Here is a 17,926-nt window from a genome sequence, read left to right on the forward strand (position 1 = left end):
TTTAGTACAGTACAATGCTTAAGGCTAATAATCATGGAATAAACAGTAGCAATGGATCTAACCAAAAAGTATTCCTTTTTTGTACATATTAGCCAGTATTGTTCCTCTTAGACTATATGTTATAATTTAGTTGTTCAGGAATCCTGACTATTTTTTCCCTTAGTCAAGAAATACATACAGTTTTGCTCAGACTGCATCGTGGCCTTATTTCTTTTTCCACTTAGAGAGCAAAGTTAATAATAACTGTACCTAACACAGAAGTGCTATGGCAGTTAAAATATCTTGTTACTAAAAACCCCACAACCCCAGCCCCTTCAACTCCTCCCAAAAAACCCCACTATCAATTGCTTTGAGTCCTTCAGAAGCTAAGAAAGTAAGATTCTGCTGCATGGTTCATTAAAATGTAGCAACATTAAAAATTCACTGCTGCAGCCACTCTGCATTGTACAGGGCTATACTGAATAGCACCCATGAAAAAATTGCTTTACCTTGTGTCCGCAGTGTACCAAAATCTAACATTTCAGTTGAGGAATAAATTCCAGGAGCTTGGGGAAAAGAAAGATAATGATTATATTTATTTTGTAAAGGCAACATATATTTAAAACCTAGAAATTACTACAGTTTTCTACAAACCTGTCGTAACTTCAACTTCAACAGGAAGAATGATAAATTCTGTGCTGTCTGAAGCATTGGTTTTTATTCTAATGAAGGCTGTGTGATTGTCTGCTTCTCTAGATGAAAAACTGGCTCTCATCACTCCCTTCGTTTCATAGGGTGGGATTTCCTAATATAGCAAATACATGCTAATGTAAATATAAAATAGCAAAGTCCTAAAAAACATTGGTATTTTAAACTGATAATATTTAATATCATTATAAAGTCATCAAGGCAAAGAAACTAAAGGGCCCTAAAAAGTATAATTAGTAGCAAAATAATCATAAAAATCACAAGGTAATAACACATCTATAAAATCAACTGTTCCTTAGTATGTTAGCATTTAGGTATTTAATCTCAGATTTGGAACTTTTAGTACAATAGAGGCTGGAAACATTACAATAGTATGTGAGCAGCATCCTGGGTGTGAGGGATGTAAAACAGAATTGAGAGAGAAAGACCACAAGGAGGGAAGGGAATGGGGGGACAAACAGAGGGGAATAGAGAGAAGGGAGAGGGAGGGAAGGAAGGAGGAAAGAAGAGAGACAAGAGACATGAGCAGATGATACAAACAGTAGAAACTTCCCACCAGTCCATGGCTCTCTCTTCAAATGATAAAATTAACCCTGCATTTAGCCTACTTTTTTTAAAGAAAGATTACTTTCAACAACAATTTTTAGGAGGTAACACATAATAAAATCCTTCGGCACTTTACTGAGGCAATCTGAGGCTACTAGCATATACCATCCTGTTATAGTTCAATACAGTCCAGAGGTCTGTACCTGACAGACCAATATATGCAGTATCCCTTGCCCAGTGTATTTATGTTTAAACTCGAGTTTCTGGCACTTCAAGCTGATTAGAACCCCCAGCAGCTTCTACAAATAAAGTTCTGCCCCTGGAGGTTCTGAATCGGGTGTCTGAACACCTCTGAGGTACCTTTCAACTCTATGATCCATAGTAAAAATCAGCTACACATTTTTAGTTAGGTATCATTTATCCTTAACTGACTTTCTAGACCTCTGTCACGTTTAATAAGAGGAGGAAAAGAAAACAGTTTAATCAGATTACACTTGGGAGTAAAGTGCATTGTTACTTACCCATAGTTTTCTAGTACCCCCTTGTTGACCTGTTGGAAGCTCTAGGTGGAGATCACCACCACTTGAATACATTTCTACTACCTAGGGGAAGAACAAATGAAATCTACATTTACATTCACCTCTAGTAGAAGAGACTTGTGAGAAGAGAAAAATAAGTCTGATACAATAATTACCTTGAGATCAGATAAAAATTCTGTAAAAGATATGGACTGTTATTAAGTTAAAACTATCACAACTATGGAAAAAGCACTGTACTCTTGATACTCAAAGTATCATAATTTAAAATAAGCCTAGAACACCAATGTTCTCAGAATCAGAATGAACAAATTTATTTGCAGATAACTTCAATATTCATAGGATGTTTAAGTATATAAAAAGTATAATGCAATAAGAAATGAAATGCTTTAGTGGGTCTGGAATATTTTTTCCTGGTTATAATTTTATTTTTTTTTTGTCATTTTTCACTTTATTTTCAGTTCCAAGTTCTTTTCCTCTTCTCTCTCCCTCCCCTACCCATGTAGAAAGCAAGAAAAAAACAATCACAAATATGTATAGTCATGCAAAACAAATTTCCTCATTAGCCATGTTCCAGAAAAAGAAGGAAAGAAAAGAAACTATGCTTCAATCAGCATTCTGAGCCCATCAGTTCTTTATGTGGATGTTTCATTAGGAGTTGTTGGAATCATGACTGGTCTCTGTGTTGCTCAGAGTTACTAAGTCTTTCAAAGCTGATTATTTTCTGATAGCTATTACTGAATAAATTGTTCTTCTGGTTCTGCTCACTTCATTCTGTGTCATTTAATACAATTCTTTCCACGCTTTTTCTGAAACCACCCCGCACAATTGTATTCCATCACATTCATACACTATAACTTGTTAAGCCATAACCCAACAGATAGGCATTTCCTCAGTATCCGATTCTTGGAGTGGGGGGGAGGGAAGGTGGGAGGGACAGGAAGAGGGAGAGAGAGGGAGAGGGAGGGAGAGAGAGAGAGGGAGGGAGGGGGAGGGGGAGAGAGGGGGGGGGAGAGAGAGAGAGAGAGAGAGAGGGAGAGCAAGAACTCTATTTTGAATTTTTTTTATACACAGGAATCCTTTTCCACTTTCTTTGATCTCTTTGGGTTATTGATCTAATAGTGGTATCACTGGATTGAAAGATATGTATAGTTTAATAGCTTTTTGGGCAGAGTTCTAAATTACTTTCCAGAATAGTTAGATTTGTTCATATCCACCAACAGTGCAATAGAGTACCTTTTTACCCATATCCATTTCAGCATTAATGATTTTCCATTTTTGTCATCTTAGCCAGTCTGATCGGTATGAGGTGGTACCTCAGAGTTGTTTTAATTTGCATTTCTCTAATTATTAATAATTTTGGCATTTTAAAAATATGACTATTAATAGCTTGGATATCCTCCTTTGAAAAATGCCAATTCATATCTTTTCTCAGTTATTAACTTTGACTCAGTTCCCAATATGTTTTAGAAACAAGACCACTGATGAGAGAAAAATGCTAGAAAGGTCCCTTCCTTTTCTTCTACTTTAGCTGCATTGGTTTTGTTTCTGCGAATGCTTTTTAATTTTTGGTAATCAAATTATCCATTTTATCTCCTATGAACCTTTCTATCTCATGTGGCATTAACTTTTTACCTATCCATAGATCTGACATGTAATTTCTTCTATGCTCCACTACTCTGCTTATTGTATCACCTTTTAAGTCTAAATCATTTACTTATTTTGAACTTGTCTTGAAATACAGTAGTTGGTCTACACTTAGTTTCTGCCAGAATATTTTCTGGTTTCCCCAACAGTTTTAGTCAAATAATGAGTTCTTGCCTCAATTGCTGGGCTCTTTGAGTTAATCAAAAACTAGGTTACTGTTCTCATTTGCTTCTGTATACAGTTTATCTAATTTGTTCTATTGATCAACTACTCTATCTTATCCCATACTAAATTGTTTTGACAAGTGTAGTTTTCTAATGTAGTCTGCAATATGGTACTGCTTGTTCTTCCTTCCCTTCTTCATTAATTTCCTTGACATTTTTGACCTTTATTGCTACAGATAAATTTTGTGATGACTTTTTTCTAGCTTAATAAAAGAATTCTTTGTTGGTTTGATTGGTATGTCACCAAATAAATATAGTTGAAATTGACATTTTTATTATATTAGCTAGGCCTACCTATGAGCAAATAATATTTCTTCAATTACTTAATTTGTCTTTATTTGTGTGAATTATTTTATAATTGTGTTCATTCACTTCTTGAGTGTATCTTGGCAAGCTGACTCTCAAATATTTTCTGCTGTCTGTAGTGACTTTAGATGGAATTTCTCTCTCCCTGCTAGGTTTTGTTGATAACATATAGAAACAATGACATCTGTGTGTTTATGTAATATCCTGAAACTTTCTGCAACAACTTCAGCAACAAAGTTGATTATTTTGACTAGTTTTTCAGTTGACTCTTCACAGTTTTTTAGGTAAATCATATCATCTGCTAGGACTGATGGGTTTGTTTCCTCATGACCTATGCTTATTTTGTCAATTTCTTTTTTTCTGCTTTATTGTTATAGCTAGCATATCAAGTACAATATTGAATACTGAGGGTAATAATGACCATCCATGTTTTATCCCTGATCTTACTTGAAAGGCTTTTAGTGTACTCTCATTACAGAAAATGCTTGCTTTTGGTTTTAGTAGATAAGTATTACTTATCATTTTAAGGAAAACTCTGATTATTTGTACTTTTTAGTGTTTTTTTTTTAAAGGAATGGGTATTATATTTTGTTATTAGCTTTTTCCTGCTCCTATTAAAATAATCATCGGATTTTTTCTTGCTTTTGTGGTGTTAATATGGTCAATTATGCATATAGGTTTTTTTCTTTTAATATTAAACCAACCTGCATTTCTGGTAAAAATACAGCCTGGTCATAGTGTGTGATTTTTGTGATGCATTGATGCAATCTCCTTGGTAGAATTTTTGTTTTTGCATCGATATTCATTCAGGAAATTGGTCTGTAGTCTTCTTTTTCTGTTTTGACTCTCTTTGATTTAGGTATAAGAACATATTTGTGTCATAGGAGGAATTTAACAGGACTTCTCTTTTAGCAATTTTTAAAAGTTTATATAGTATTGGAACTAATTATTCTTTAAATGTTTGGTAGAATTCCCTTATAAATCCATCTAATCCTGGGGCTTTTTTCTTATGGAGTTCACTGATGGTTTGCTCAATTTCGTTTTTTATGATAGGACTGTTTAAGTATTCTATTTCCTGCTCTGTTAATCTGGGTAATTTATATTTTTGAAAATATTCATCCATCTCATTTAGATCACCAGTTTTATTGGTACATAGCTGGGCAAAACAGCTCCTAGTAGTTACCTTTATTACATCTTCATTGGGTGTGAATTCTCCTCATTTTTGATGCCAGTAATTTGGTTTTCTTTTGGTTTCCATTTGTTGCCCTTTCAGTGTCATCTATAAAAGTTCTCCAGATGATTTAGCTTGACTTGGTCTCATGCTAAGCTTTCTGTAGCCTTGTTTTCCCCTCAGTTCTCCTTTTCTGCATTTCGTCAAGCAGTATTGTTTGCAATCATGTTGTTTTACTGGATAGAATTTTGCAAATGAGATTTATGTTAAACTGTGTTGCCATGTTTCTTTTGTTAAGGAAATTAAATGTCTGCTGACTGAAGTGATTTCTGGGCCTTTTTGCTCTTATCATTATGAGGACCATTTAAAACTTGTTAAACTTACTCTAAAAAATGGTCAGGATCTTTACTTCAATTCATTTTCCATCTTCTGAGTCAATAGTAGTTTGCAGCTGTTGCTGTAATTACAAGCAATGCTTTTTTCTCATCTTTTCCCTCCATTTGGTTAAGTGATAAAGTAGTGATGAGGAACTTCGATCATCCAGACATCTGTTGTAGTGCTCTCTCTCTTCCAAAAGCACAACATTTGACAACTTTTTGACTTGCCTTACTGATAATTTCATCCTTTCAAAAAATAGAGGAACCAATATTCTTCTCACTAATAGAGAAGAGTTTGTTGCTTTGATGGGAATGAGAGGAATCTCAGGGGGAAGGGGCTACTCTCTTCTTAAGAATGTGAAATGTATCCCAGATTATTAGGAAAGCAGAATTCACAAGGTTCAGAGGAAAGCCAGGATCCCATAGAGTAAAATATTACAAGGGAAATGAGCCCAGAAAGAATGAAAGAAGTATAAGGATGAAATTCTAAAGAAAAGGAAACTATGGGATTTGTCTGAAAATACCAACGTGAATGTAAAGAAGATGGAAGCAACTTCTAGCAGATTATAAAAGTTGACTATAAGAGCATGGTCTAATAAAAAAAAGTGTTAAGAATGCTAAAACTGAGAATGAACTGATGCTCATGAGAAGAGATAAGGAAGATCAAAGATGAGACAGTATCCTTGCTTTAGGTAGATGAGACAATTACATCTGACTATATCAATTCTAACTATTTCTATTTTCTCTGCAAGAAAGGACCTTTTCACTAGAAATGACAAGATAAAAATGATAACTAGGGAGTTGATACTTGAGAAAGATGAGAGAGTGAGAAAACACCTAGCTCCCACAACACCTGGCTGAGATTAACTATATCCTCCGGTCCTAAAAGAACTGGTGGATGTAATTGTTAACCCACTGTCAGAGTGAAAAATTTTGGGAAATGGTAGAAATGGTTGGTTGGTTGTTGTCCTTCATTCTCTAAGAGGACCAAAATGACATCACTATGCTAGAGTCAAATTTCAAGGTGTCCAACTGTGACTGATCAGACCAATATGAGCTTGGAATGCTCTACCACAGATTGGGCACAGATAGTCCATGTGAACATTTGGGGTGGATTCTCTAAACTTGTGCATCCTCCATTTTCTTTGAACTGTTTCAATTCTGCTTTGCTCACAGAGCACAGCACTTTCTCTGATGTGGGAATGCCATGCTGAACAGTTCTGTGCCAGTGTCTCCCACGTCACACAATCAACTCCAAAGTTCTCAGAGAGGCTTTTAGAGTGTCCTTGTATCACTTCTTCACACCACCATGTGAATGTTTGCCCTACCAGAAGACTGGAGAAGAGAAAATGGCCCCACTTTGAAATACATAGCCTATAAACTATGGCAAGTGAGCTTAACTCTGATTTCTAGAAAAATTCTAGAACTGATCATTAAAGAGTCAATGAACATCTAGAAAAGGAAGCAGTGTTCCAAAAGCCAACAAAGCTTCGTCAAAAAAGGGAGATAAGCGGCAGCTAGGTGGCGCAGTGAATAGAGCACTGTCCCTGGAGTCAGGAGGACCTGAGTTCAAATAGGGACCCAGACACTTGACACGCTTACTAGCTGTGTTACCTTGGGCAAGTCACTTAACCCCAATAGCCTTGCCTTCTCCCCTCCAAAAAGAAAAAAAGGGAGACAAGACTAATCTAATCTCCTGTTCTGACAAGATCACTAAGATCCTAAATGGGGGCAATTTTTAAAACTGGTTTTTTTAGATTTTAAAAGTAAAGTTTTGGACAAAGTATCTCATAATATTCTTGTGGAGAAGCTGGAGAAATATGGATTTGATGATAATGTAATCAGAAGAATCCATAGACTCATTGGATGCCTGGACTAAAAGAAAGTTGTTGATGGTTCAATGTCAATGCAGCAAGAAGTCTCCAGTGGAGTACCTGAGGGATCTGTGTTCAGTCCAGTGCTGCTTAACATTTTTATTAATGACTTGCATAAAAGCATAGATGGTATGTGCATCAAATTTGCAAATGACCCCAAAAACTGAGGACAGCAAACACACTAGAGACGACAGAGTCACACTCCAAAAGGATCTTGATAGGTTAGAGCACTGGATAGAATCTAATTAAGAAGAAATTCAATAGGGATAAAAATAAAGTCTAGCACTTGGATACAAAAATTATATTTGAAAATAGACTATGGAAGAAGAACATGGAAACAGCATCTTTCTGAAAAAGATCTGCAGGTTTAAGTGGACTGTAAGCCTAATGTAAGTTTAGTAGTGTGATGTGGCAGGCAAAACAAGATAACGTAATACTAGGTCTCATTAAAAAAGTCATAACTTCAGGACTAGGGAGATGACAGTAAGTCCCACAGTACTTTGCCCCTGTCAGACTTCAAATGGAGTACTGTGTCTCACTCTGGCATCACAGTTGATAAGTTGTAGAGTATCCAAAGAAATAAAGGGGCTTTACAATCCATGATCTATGAGGATCAGTCAACAGAACTGGGCATATTTACCTTGAAGAAAAGAAGAGGTAGTAAGGACATGATAGCTGTCTTCATGTATTTGTAGGTTTTCAAGCAGAAGTCAGAAGAATACCTGCTAGGTATGTTACAGAGTAGGTTTTTTTTTTCTTAGTGTATGGATTGGACTAGATGGTTACTGAGGTCCCTTCCAATTCTAAAATTCTGTGATTCTGTTAATTTTTAGCTTAGTTCTAACTAATTGGTGAACTGACTATGCACAGGCATAATTATGAAATTATTCTGACACTAGTGACCAGTTTTTTAAGATATTTCAATTTCAATTTTTCTGCTATTATTTGGTGTTCATCATATCCAACACCTTCTGATTTTCCTTGAATGAAGCATTCATGATACACAAGTATGAGGCTTGTAAGTAATATACCAATGTTAAAACTATTATTTCTTAATGCCATCCCAAGAAAGAAAAACACAGCACAATGCATTATACTCCATGAACCTACCCTTACTTAAGTCACTGAATATCAAGCTATAAACTGATATGATATAGACTTTTGGGAAGGGGGGGTCAGAGAAAGGAGGAAACAACAATTTATTAAGCACCTATACTACTACTGTGCTAAGCACTTTTACCTTATTTGATCCTCACAACAGCCTGAGGTGGGTGCTATTATTATCCTCATTTTACAATGGTGAAAACTGAAGCAGACAGAGGTTAAGTGACTTGCACAAGATTGCAGGGCTAGTAAGTGCCTGAGACTACATCTGAACTCAGGTCTTCCTTATTCCAGGACTAGAGATCTATCCACTGTGCCAAATAGCTGCCTAGATGAAACTGTATTTTATTTTTTGCCACAGAAGCTGGCCAATACATGCCAATTATTTTCATAATATCCTTCTTGATTGTTCTTATAATAAGCACTTTAAATGAAATGACTGAGTCCCATGAGATAAAATTTATTGTGTCCTTTGGGGGCACAATGAAACCAACTTCACTAATTCCTTTATTTACTTTTCCAAGGAGAATCTGTGAACAGTCCTTCCATTTAGCTGAAATTTCTTGTGTATTCTGATTTCATTAATAGTAATAATAACAAATATTCATTTTAATTTGGTTCTTCTATTACGGTATCAACTTGCTCATTGTTGGACAAAAATCTCACAATTAGAATAGCTATATACAAATTAATGACTTTATAGACAGTATAAAATTCAAGTGTCCCCAGGTTCTTTTTGTCTAATCCACTGAAGTATAATTGGTAAAGTCTATATAGAACAACTTATACTTATTATGCACAATAGAAAGCTCCATGGTTGGATGAGTCAGGGAGACACGTGGTCAATTCTGATCTGAAGGAAAATTACTTTGTCAGCAGTGTATAGGATGGACTAGAGGGGAGATACTTGAGTTATGGAGACCATTTAGTAGGCTGTTGCAATAATCTAGGTCAAGGTGGTGAGGGGCCTGAGGATAAATTCATAGCTATTTGAGTGGGAAAAAAAAGGATTGGATGCCAAAGATGTTGTGGAGGAAGCAGAAGCAAGATCTGATAAGTGACTGGATCTATGGGGTGAAGAATAGTTAAGAAACCAAGGGTGATGCAGAGGTAGGTGACTGATAGGATGGTGGTACTTTCACAGAAACAGAATGGAATCGATTGAACATGCAGAGGGATTGACCTTCGCAATGAGAAGGGCTACCTCTCTGTGAGACTTAGGGAACAGAAAAGTCAAGGAGGTCTGAGATGGAGACAACGCGAAAAGTGAAAGCTTTAGGTGAATGGCCTCAATTTTCTTAGTAAAGAAAGTGACAAGGTCCTTAAGAAGGTATGGAAAATTTGAAGAAGGAAGAGAAGGCTTAGAATAGCTTTAGTGGGGAGAGATATGGAATCAATTAAGGAGGAATAAAATGACTGCTGTATTGCAGTGAGGCCCCAGTTAAAAGTGGCCCTAGAACAAAGCCCTAATTTTATAATAAACACTAGAGAGATGAGGAAATAAAAGGAAATTATCAACCAGCATTAAAAAAAAAATTAGTGTAGCTCTAGAAAAGGCCTATGTGACATATGTCCCATGGGCTACCTGTGGCTTGCCAAAGCAGCCCGCAGCGGGTATGTTGTGCAGGCCTGTTTTACATCCTCTTGTGGCCTGTGGGCTGAATGTTGCGCAGGCCTGCTCAAGAAAACCCTCCAAATAAGGAGAACATAACTCTGAAACAACGGTAGGCAGTGCCTCAATGGATAAAAAATGGATTTTTCACTAAGACTGCATCAACAACTAGAAGAAATGAAGCAAGAGATTAGAAGTGAAGGTAGTAAACCTTACTAATGTAACAGACTCTGAAAATAAAACAGAAGGCCAGACAGAAACCAGAGACTACATGAGAGCAAGAAACATTTTCTAAAAAGGTAAAAAAAAAATAAGATATATGATATCAAAATCAAATACCTGGAAAACAGGTCAGGGTTAGATAATTTAAGAATCACTGGACTCCATGAAAACCATGATTTAAAAAAAAAAAGCTGGAACAAGAAATCAAATGAAAACTGCTAAGATCCACTAGAAATAACGGGTAAAATAATGATAGAAAGTATCCACTAATCACTTCCTAAAGGAAAGCACCACTGGAAAAGTCCCAGAAAGGTTATATCCCAAACCCAGAGCTTATATATCAAATAATGCTCAAAACATATAGAAAGAAGCCATTCAAACATCAATGAATTACAGTTAGGGTTACATAAGACATGGAACTTCCACTAAAATTGAAAGGAGATTTTGGAATACAGTATTTCAAAATGTAAAAGATAAAAATGTACAACTAAGAATAGCCTATTCTGAAAAGCTAAGCATAATCCTACAGGGAAAAGAGTAGGCTTTTGATGAATAGAGTACATTCAAGCATTTCTGATGAAAAGATTGGAAATGAGAAGAACCTCAGAAATGCAAACACAAGATTCAAAGCCTAAAAAGGTAAATTTATTGGAACAATTTAGAGGAGCTGTATGATACAGGGAAAAAAAAAAACTAACAAGAAACCAAACCCAAACAACAAATGTCCTTTTAAAATCCTAACTCATTCAAAGGATATGAAAAAGTTAAATAAGAAAACAGTGGTGGGTGGTTCTGGTCTTAGGGTTTTAAGAGAGTAAAGAAAAAGGAAGGAAAAAGGAAAGTAACCGTATAGAAAGGGAGGAATAAGGTAGTGGAACTTCTCTTTCTCATAATGGGGTATTTTAATTCAAATTTTAATTTAATTTAATTCAACATTTTAATGCAAATAACTCTGAAAGATTTAAGAATTCTGATCTATTCAATGATGAACCATGACTCCAGAGGACAGGTGATGAAGCATGTTACCTACATCCTGACAGGGGGATGATGAACTCAAGGTACAGAAAGAGGCAAGCATTTTTTTGTACAGGACCATTATGTGGATTCTATTTGCTTGACTACACTTATTTATTACAAAATATTCCACCCCACTCCCCTTCTCTAGGTTTCTATTGTCAGAGGAGCTTGGTGAACAGGATAGTTAGCAATAATAATGCCAAGAAAAATGGACAGAAGGGAACAAAAAGAAAATCAGAAGGAAGCACAGATGAGTAGAATAGTTTTGAAAACAACATGTGGAATTGTTATATACTTTTTTAAAAAAAGCAAGAACATGAAATGGATATTCTCTGTTTCTATATTATCCTCTTTGGTGTTCTGCTGTGTGCAGTCAGATCTGCTATCAATAGTTTTGAAAAAAGACCTCTGAAGCTTGGGACAAAGCACTCTTCACTCTGAAGGTAGCCATACCCTGACAAAAAGGCAAGTAGTTGGCTGGGAATATGAGCAAGCAGCATAAAAGGACTCAAGACTATAGAATCTTTTTTTTTTTTTTTGTGACAAAGAAGGTCAAAACATAGAGCCAGAAGAAGTTAACAAAGTCAAAGAGCCTACATCAAAAACCTCCAAGAAAAATATGAATTGGTCTCAGGGCATGGAAGAGCTCAAAAAGGATTTGGAAAAGCAAGTAAGAGAAATAGAGGAAAAATTGGGAAGAAAAATGAGAGTGATACAGGAAAATCATAAAAAACAAGTCAACGACTTGCTAAAGGAGACCCAAAAAATACTGAAGAAAATAACATCTTAAAAAATAGACTAACTCAAATGGCAAAAGAGCTCCAAAAAGCCAATGAGGAGAAGAATGCCTTGAAAGGCAGAATTAGCCAAATGGAAAAGGAGGTCCAAAAGACCACTGAAGAAAATACTACCTTAAAAATTAGAATGGAGCAAGTAGAAGCTAGTGACTTTATGAGAAATCAAGATATTATCAAACAGAACCAAAGGAATTAAAAAATGGAAGACAATGTGAAATATCTCATTGGAAAAACCACTGACCTGGAAAATAGATCCAGGAGAGATAATTTAAAAATTATTGGACTACCTGAAAGCCATGATCAAAAAAAGAGCCCAGATATCATCTTTCAAGAAATTATCAAGGAAAACTGCTCTGATATTCTAGAACCAGAGGGTAAAATAGAAATTGAAAGAATCCACTGATTGCCTCTTGAAAAAGATCCCAAAAAGAAAACTCCTAGGAATATTGTCACCAAATTCCAGAGCTCCCAGATCAAGGAGAAAATACTGCAAGCAGCCAGAAAGAAACAATTTGAGTATTGTGGAAACACAATCAGGATAACACAAGATCTAGCAGCTTCTATATTAAGGGATCGAAGGGCTTGGAATATGATATTCCGGAGGTCAAAAGAGCTAGGATTAAAATCAAGAATCACCTATCCAGCAAAACTGAGTATCATGCTCCAAGGCAAAATATGGATTTTCAATAAAATAGAGGACTTTCAAGTTTTTTCAATGAAAAGACCTGAGCTGAATAGAAAATGTGACTTTCAAACACAAGAGTCAAGAGAAGCATAAAAAGGTGAACAATTAAGAGAAATCATAAGGGACTTACTAAAAGTGGAACTGTTTTGTTTACATTCCTACATGGAAAGATGATATTTGTAATTCATGAGACCTTTCTCAGTATTAGGGTAGTTGAAGGGAATACACACACACACACACACACACACACACACACACACACACTGACAGAGGGCACACAGTGAGTTGAATATGGAGGGATGATATCTAAAAAAGAATAAAATTAAGGGGTGAAAGAGGAATATATTGGGAGGAGAAAGGGAGAGATAGAATGGGGTAAATTTTCTCACATAAAAGTGGCAAGAAAAAGCAGTTCTATTGGAAGGGAGGAGGGAGTAGGTGAAAGGGAATGAGTGAATCTTGCTCTCATCAGATTTGACTTAAGGAGGGAATAATACACACCTACAGGAAAGTAGAGGGGGAGGGGATAGGAGAGGTGGGATGATAGAAGGGAGGGCAGATCAGGGGAGGAGGTAATCAAAAGAAAACACTTTTAAAAAGGTCAAGGGAGAAAACTGAATGAAGGGGGACAGGACAGGTTGGAGGGAAATACAGTTAGTCTTTCACAACATGACTGTTATGGAAGTGTTTTGCATAATGATACATGTGTGGCCTATGTTGAACTGCTTGCCTTCTTAGGGAGAGTGGGTGGGGAGGGATGAGGGAAGAGAATTTGGAACTCAAAGTTCTAAAAACAAATGCTCAAAAAATAAAGTTTTTACATGCAACTGGGAAGTACAATATACGAGCAATGGGTTACAGAAATCTATCTTGCCCTACAAGAAAGTAAGGAGAAAAACGATAAGGGGTGTGGCAAGATGGGGTGACAGAAGGGAGGGCAGATTGGGGAAAGGGGCAATCAGAATATATGCCATCTTAGGGTGGGAGGGAAGGTAGAAATGGGGATAAAATGTGTAACTCAAATTCTTGTGGAAATCAATGTTGAAAACTACAAAATATTAAAAAAGGGGGGTGGAGCCAAGATGGCAACTGGAAAGCAGGAACTTGCGTGAGCTCCCCGCCAGGTCCCTCCCAAAACCTATAAAAAATGGCTCTGAACAAATTCTAGAACTGCAGAACCCACAAAACAGCAGAGGGAAGCAGGGATCCAGCCCAGGACAGCCTGGATGGTTGCTGGATCATGCACAGAGCAGAGGGGTGTGGAGCTCAGCCTGGGCGGCAGCAGGACCAACCAGACAGGGAGCCGGGCAGAACAGGCCCTAGCACCCTGAGTCAGTGAGCTGTGGCAGTTACCAGACTTTGCAACCCACAAACACCAAAGACAACAGAGAAGGTTAGTGGGAAAAGCTACGGGGGACAGAGTTCCCAGTTTGGCCACCGCCCCAGGGGCAGCGGGGGAGGTGTAGCTACAGAACTACAGCTGCAGTTACTTCCGGGCCCCAGGCCCACCTGGTGGGAGGAATTAATTGGTAGATCAGAGCAGGAGTGCAGAGTCTGCTTAAGATTTGCATCAGGTCCACGTTGGTGGTTCTTGAGGAAGGAGTGCTGGTGTGGCAGAGCTGGCTGTATAGAAATATCTCTGAAATCAACAGGGCATCCCGTCAAGCTTGGAACAAAGTGCTCTTTGCTCTACAAGCAGTCATACCCTGACAAAACACTCAAGGGTCAAGTAAGTTGGCTGGGAACATGGCCAGGCAGTGAAAACACACTCAGATTCAGTCTCAGACTTTGGAATCTTTCTTTGGTGACAAAGAAGACCAAAACATGCAGCCTAAAGAAGTCAACAAAGTCAAAGAGCCTACACCAAAAGCCTCCAAGAAAAACATGAACTGGTCTCAGGCCATGGAAGAGCTCAAAAAGGAGTTGGAAAAGCAAGTTAGAGAAGTAGAGGAAAAACTGGGAGGAGAAATGAGAATGATGCAAGAAAACCATGAAAAACAAGTCAATGACTTGCTAAAGGAGCTAAAAAAAAGAAAAAAGAAAAAAAAAGAAAAGGCAAATTTGTTCCAACCTGATTGATATATTAGGGAACAGCCTGAACAAAATTCAAATTTTATGTTTGATTATATGCTGTTCTGTTTGAGATAAAGTGGGAGAGCACAGAAAACAGTATTACTTCGTAACAAATGCTTTGTAACCCCTCTGATGCCTACTTGAACAAGCAAACTTCAGGTCTTGTTCCAGTTATAGTGCCTCATTTATTGTGTCTCTTCTAGCATAGTAGGAGCTGTAGGTCATTGAGGGCTGGGCCTACCTTCTCGTAGGCCCCCACCTTCCACCAAGGTCCCAGAAGTCAAAAGTGTCAGTTGACCTATGAAGCCTCAAGTCACTAGACTTTGACAGCCCAGGCTCTGTGGGAGCTGGGGTGCAGGCTAGGCAACAGCCTAAGGTCAAGGACCTGGTCACTATTTATTATGGTGTTTATGTATTTCTTAATCATTTAACACATATAAAACTATGTTACCATTTTTATTAGGTTCCTTTTTTGCCACTGATGACATTCTTAAGTGTTGTGTCCCTAGCCTCATTTTGTCCATAAACCTCATGGTTTCTAGTGTTATTTTACCTAGTGGATTGATTTTTAGCAATGTGTATATCAAATAATAGCAAAACTGACTATATATGGAAATGCTCTTTTTTGGTGTATAAGTCCTGGGAAAAAATTAAATAAAAAATATGAAGGGAGATAAAGGTAAAATAACAACTTGAATATTATGAGCAAGTTTATAGAGGAGTCTATACTGGAACTGGGACAACAATATATTACTGATTTTGATTTCTTCTACTTATGTTTACCTAAATTACCTTAGAATAGGAATGATTTTTCTTTAGCTTTATATTTTCTTAAATTTACAGGAACGCAAAACTGACCACAGAGCATAGCATAATGTTGATGTATCAAGCTGAACATATCTTACAACCGAATACTTTAAATTTTGATTTTATGAGGGCACCAGTCATCCTTCTCCATATCCTTTACTAGATTAAACTTAACTCTAGCATAAAGTATTGGTATAACTTGTACACTAAGTGAACAGTACCAAGGCAAATAAAAAGGACAAGCATATTAGAATTTTATGAAAACAACTTTTCCTTAGATGACATTTTGATAACTAAAGAGTTTGGGGGGAAAAAAAGAGGGTAGCCATTACAAGCAAGTAAGGTGATGTTGTTTATAGATGCATATACAATATAAGGTATGCATGCATATACGTGTATGTGTAAATATACATAAATGTGCACATGTGTTTATATACATTTACATACATACATACAGACAGGAGTACTATAGTAGTTAGTTTCTTTTCATTATAAAGCTGAAATCAAGATCTGTAGTCAAAAGAACATGTTTCATTGTTGTTGATTTTTCCTAATAGTGGGACAGTGGCAGTGGCAGTGGCAGGAAGGAGGAAAGAACATGAGTTCAGATGTATGTAACACTACCCCACTGCAGTGTGCAGCAGCTTATACTGCATACTTTGGCAAAAGGGAACAACAAATCTTTCCCTTTGACTGCAGGCCTTTCTGAAAATAGCTAAGGGGGAAAATAACAGTTGTATGTAGGTGGGGTTTCCTTGAAGATCTGTTACAGACGCTAGCCAGAACAAGAAGGATATTCTATTACCTAAGGAGGCAAAATGATATCAATTTATCATTACGAATGACAGGATTAAAAAAAGGTTTATTATATCTTCCTTGATTCATTTTTGTATTGTAAAAGATGTTGGCTACATTGTACTCTTCTTTTCTTTGACAAGTGATGTTTATTTCACTAATGGAATTAAACTTCTTAGTAAGTGCCTACTATGGGCTTCTCACTGTAGCATCCTCTGTCAGAATCTTCTGTTAATGTTGGGCAAGTTGGGAAAACTCCCCACGACTGATAACATGGAAAGCGATTCCTATTTATTCCAGGTTATTCTTCATTATTCATGGACCGAATAGCTAATGTACACAATATTCAGGTACCTTGTATTTTCCTCATTTCCCTTCTGACCATTTTGCTTCTTAGTATTACCTCTATCTAGTATAGGGTTCTATGTGGAGAAACAATATTTTAGCTCCTAGACCCTTTTGCAGCCTGCCAAAAACTGGTGGGCCAGGTATCATTCATTATATAAGCAACCACATGTAGGCTGCTGTGAGCCTTGGCTCTACCAGATTAAACTGAAGGTTTCCTAAGACACTCGGAATTAAATCTCTAGATTTTAGTAAAACAGCTTTGCATCCATAGTGGGTCCTTGGAACTTATTCTAAGGGTTACTGATATGCTTTCCTTTGGTTGAAGAATTTCTGAAGTATCAGTAGGAAGTACCAGTAACTCTTGTGTTGAAAGAGTACACAAAATGGAAGGCTAAAAGTATAGATGTTAATGAGCCACAATAGTGTAAAAGTTAAGGGCTGTGGGGCTGGTGTTTCACATGCTTGGAACTGGGGAAGGGAGTTACATTTAGTAAGGGAAATGGCTGGAGAGAGTGGTAACTCCTGGACACATTTCTGCTCCAGCATTGGCTGAAGGAAAATGTAGTACACATTTCCCATTAGCTAATCTTTTACTTCTCAGTAGCACCAGTGAAAGATCGTGAAATAAGAAATTGGAATTATAACTTATTTACCAAAAACATACCCAAAGAATCACAGTATCTAAGTCCTTTTTGTGTTGTCATTTGACTCAATTATCAGAGATGATTTGCTTACATTTATAATGGGACAGAAATAACTTAAGGCATTAGCCTAGAAAGGAAGAAATCTTGTATGGTGGAAAACAGACCACTGTTAAACTATTTAAAGTATTTCACACTACAGATCCAAGCAGTTTTAGAGTTGTTTCAGGAGTAAATTTAGGTCAAAGAGAGATCTATAAAAGCATTCTCTCTTCTTTTAATACATATATAATGAAACATCTGGGATGAGGAGAAGATACCAAATCCAAATAGGATGAAAAGCAGTATCTTCAATACAAATAAATGCAGTCTTTAAAATACTCTACCCCTAACCCCCAACCTAGAAGTAACTGAGTTTTAGGGCAATTTCTTTAATCCTTCAGTAATTGAGTTTTCA

General features: G+C 36.8%; 1 protein-coding gene across 4 annotated transcripts in view; it reads right to left on the reverse strand.

Annotated features, from left to right (window-relative positions):
• The window catches only part of TMEM131 (transmembrane protein 131), a 274,512-nt gene that overhangs the window by 63,299 nt on the left and 193,287 nt on the right, over positions 1–17,926 (reverse strand). For all 4 annotated transcript variants that reach the window (XM_036743188.1, XM_036743187.1, XM_036743186.1 and 1 more), the window contains 3 exons: positions 1,755–1,835; positions 634–784; positions 489–545 (listed from right to left, as the gene is read on the reverse strand). In XM_036743188.1, coding sequence (XP_036599083.1) covers positions 489–545; positions 634–784; positions 1,755–1,835 — 289 coding nt within the window. The remainder of the gene's footprint in view (positions 1–488; positions 546–633; positions 785–1,754; positions 1,836–17,926) is intronic.

This window comes from Trichosurus vulpecula, chromosome 2, assembly GCF_011100635.1.
Source record: "Trichosurus vulpecula isolate mTriVul1 chromosome 2, mTriVul1.pri, whole genome shotgun sequence".
NCBI lineage: Eukaryota > Metazoa > Chordata > Mammalia > Diprotodontia > Phalangeridae > Trichosurus > Trichosurus vulpecula.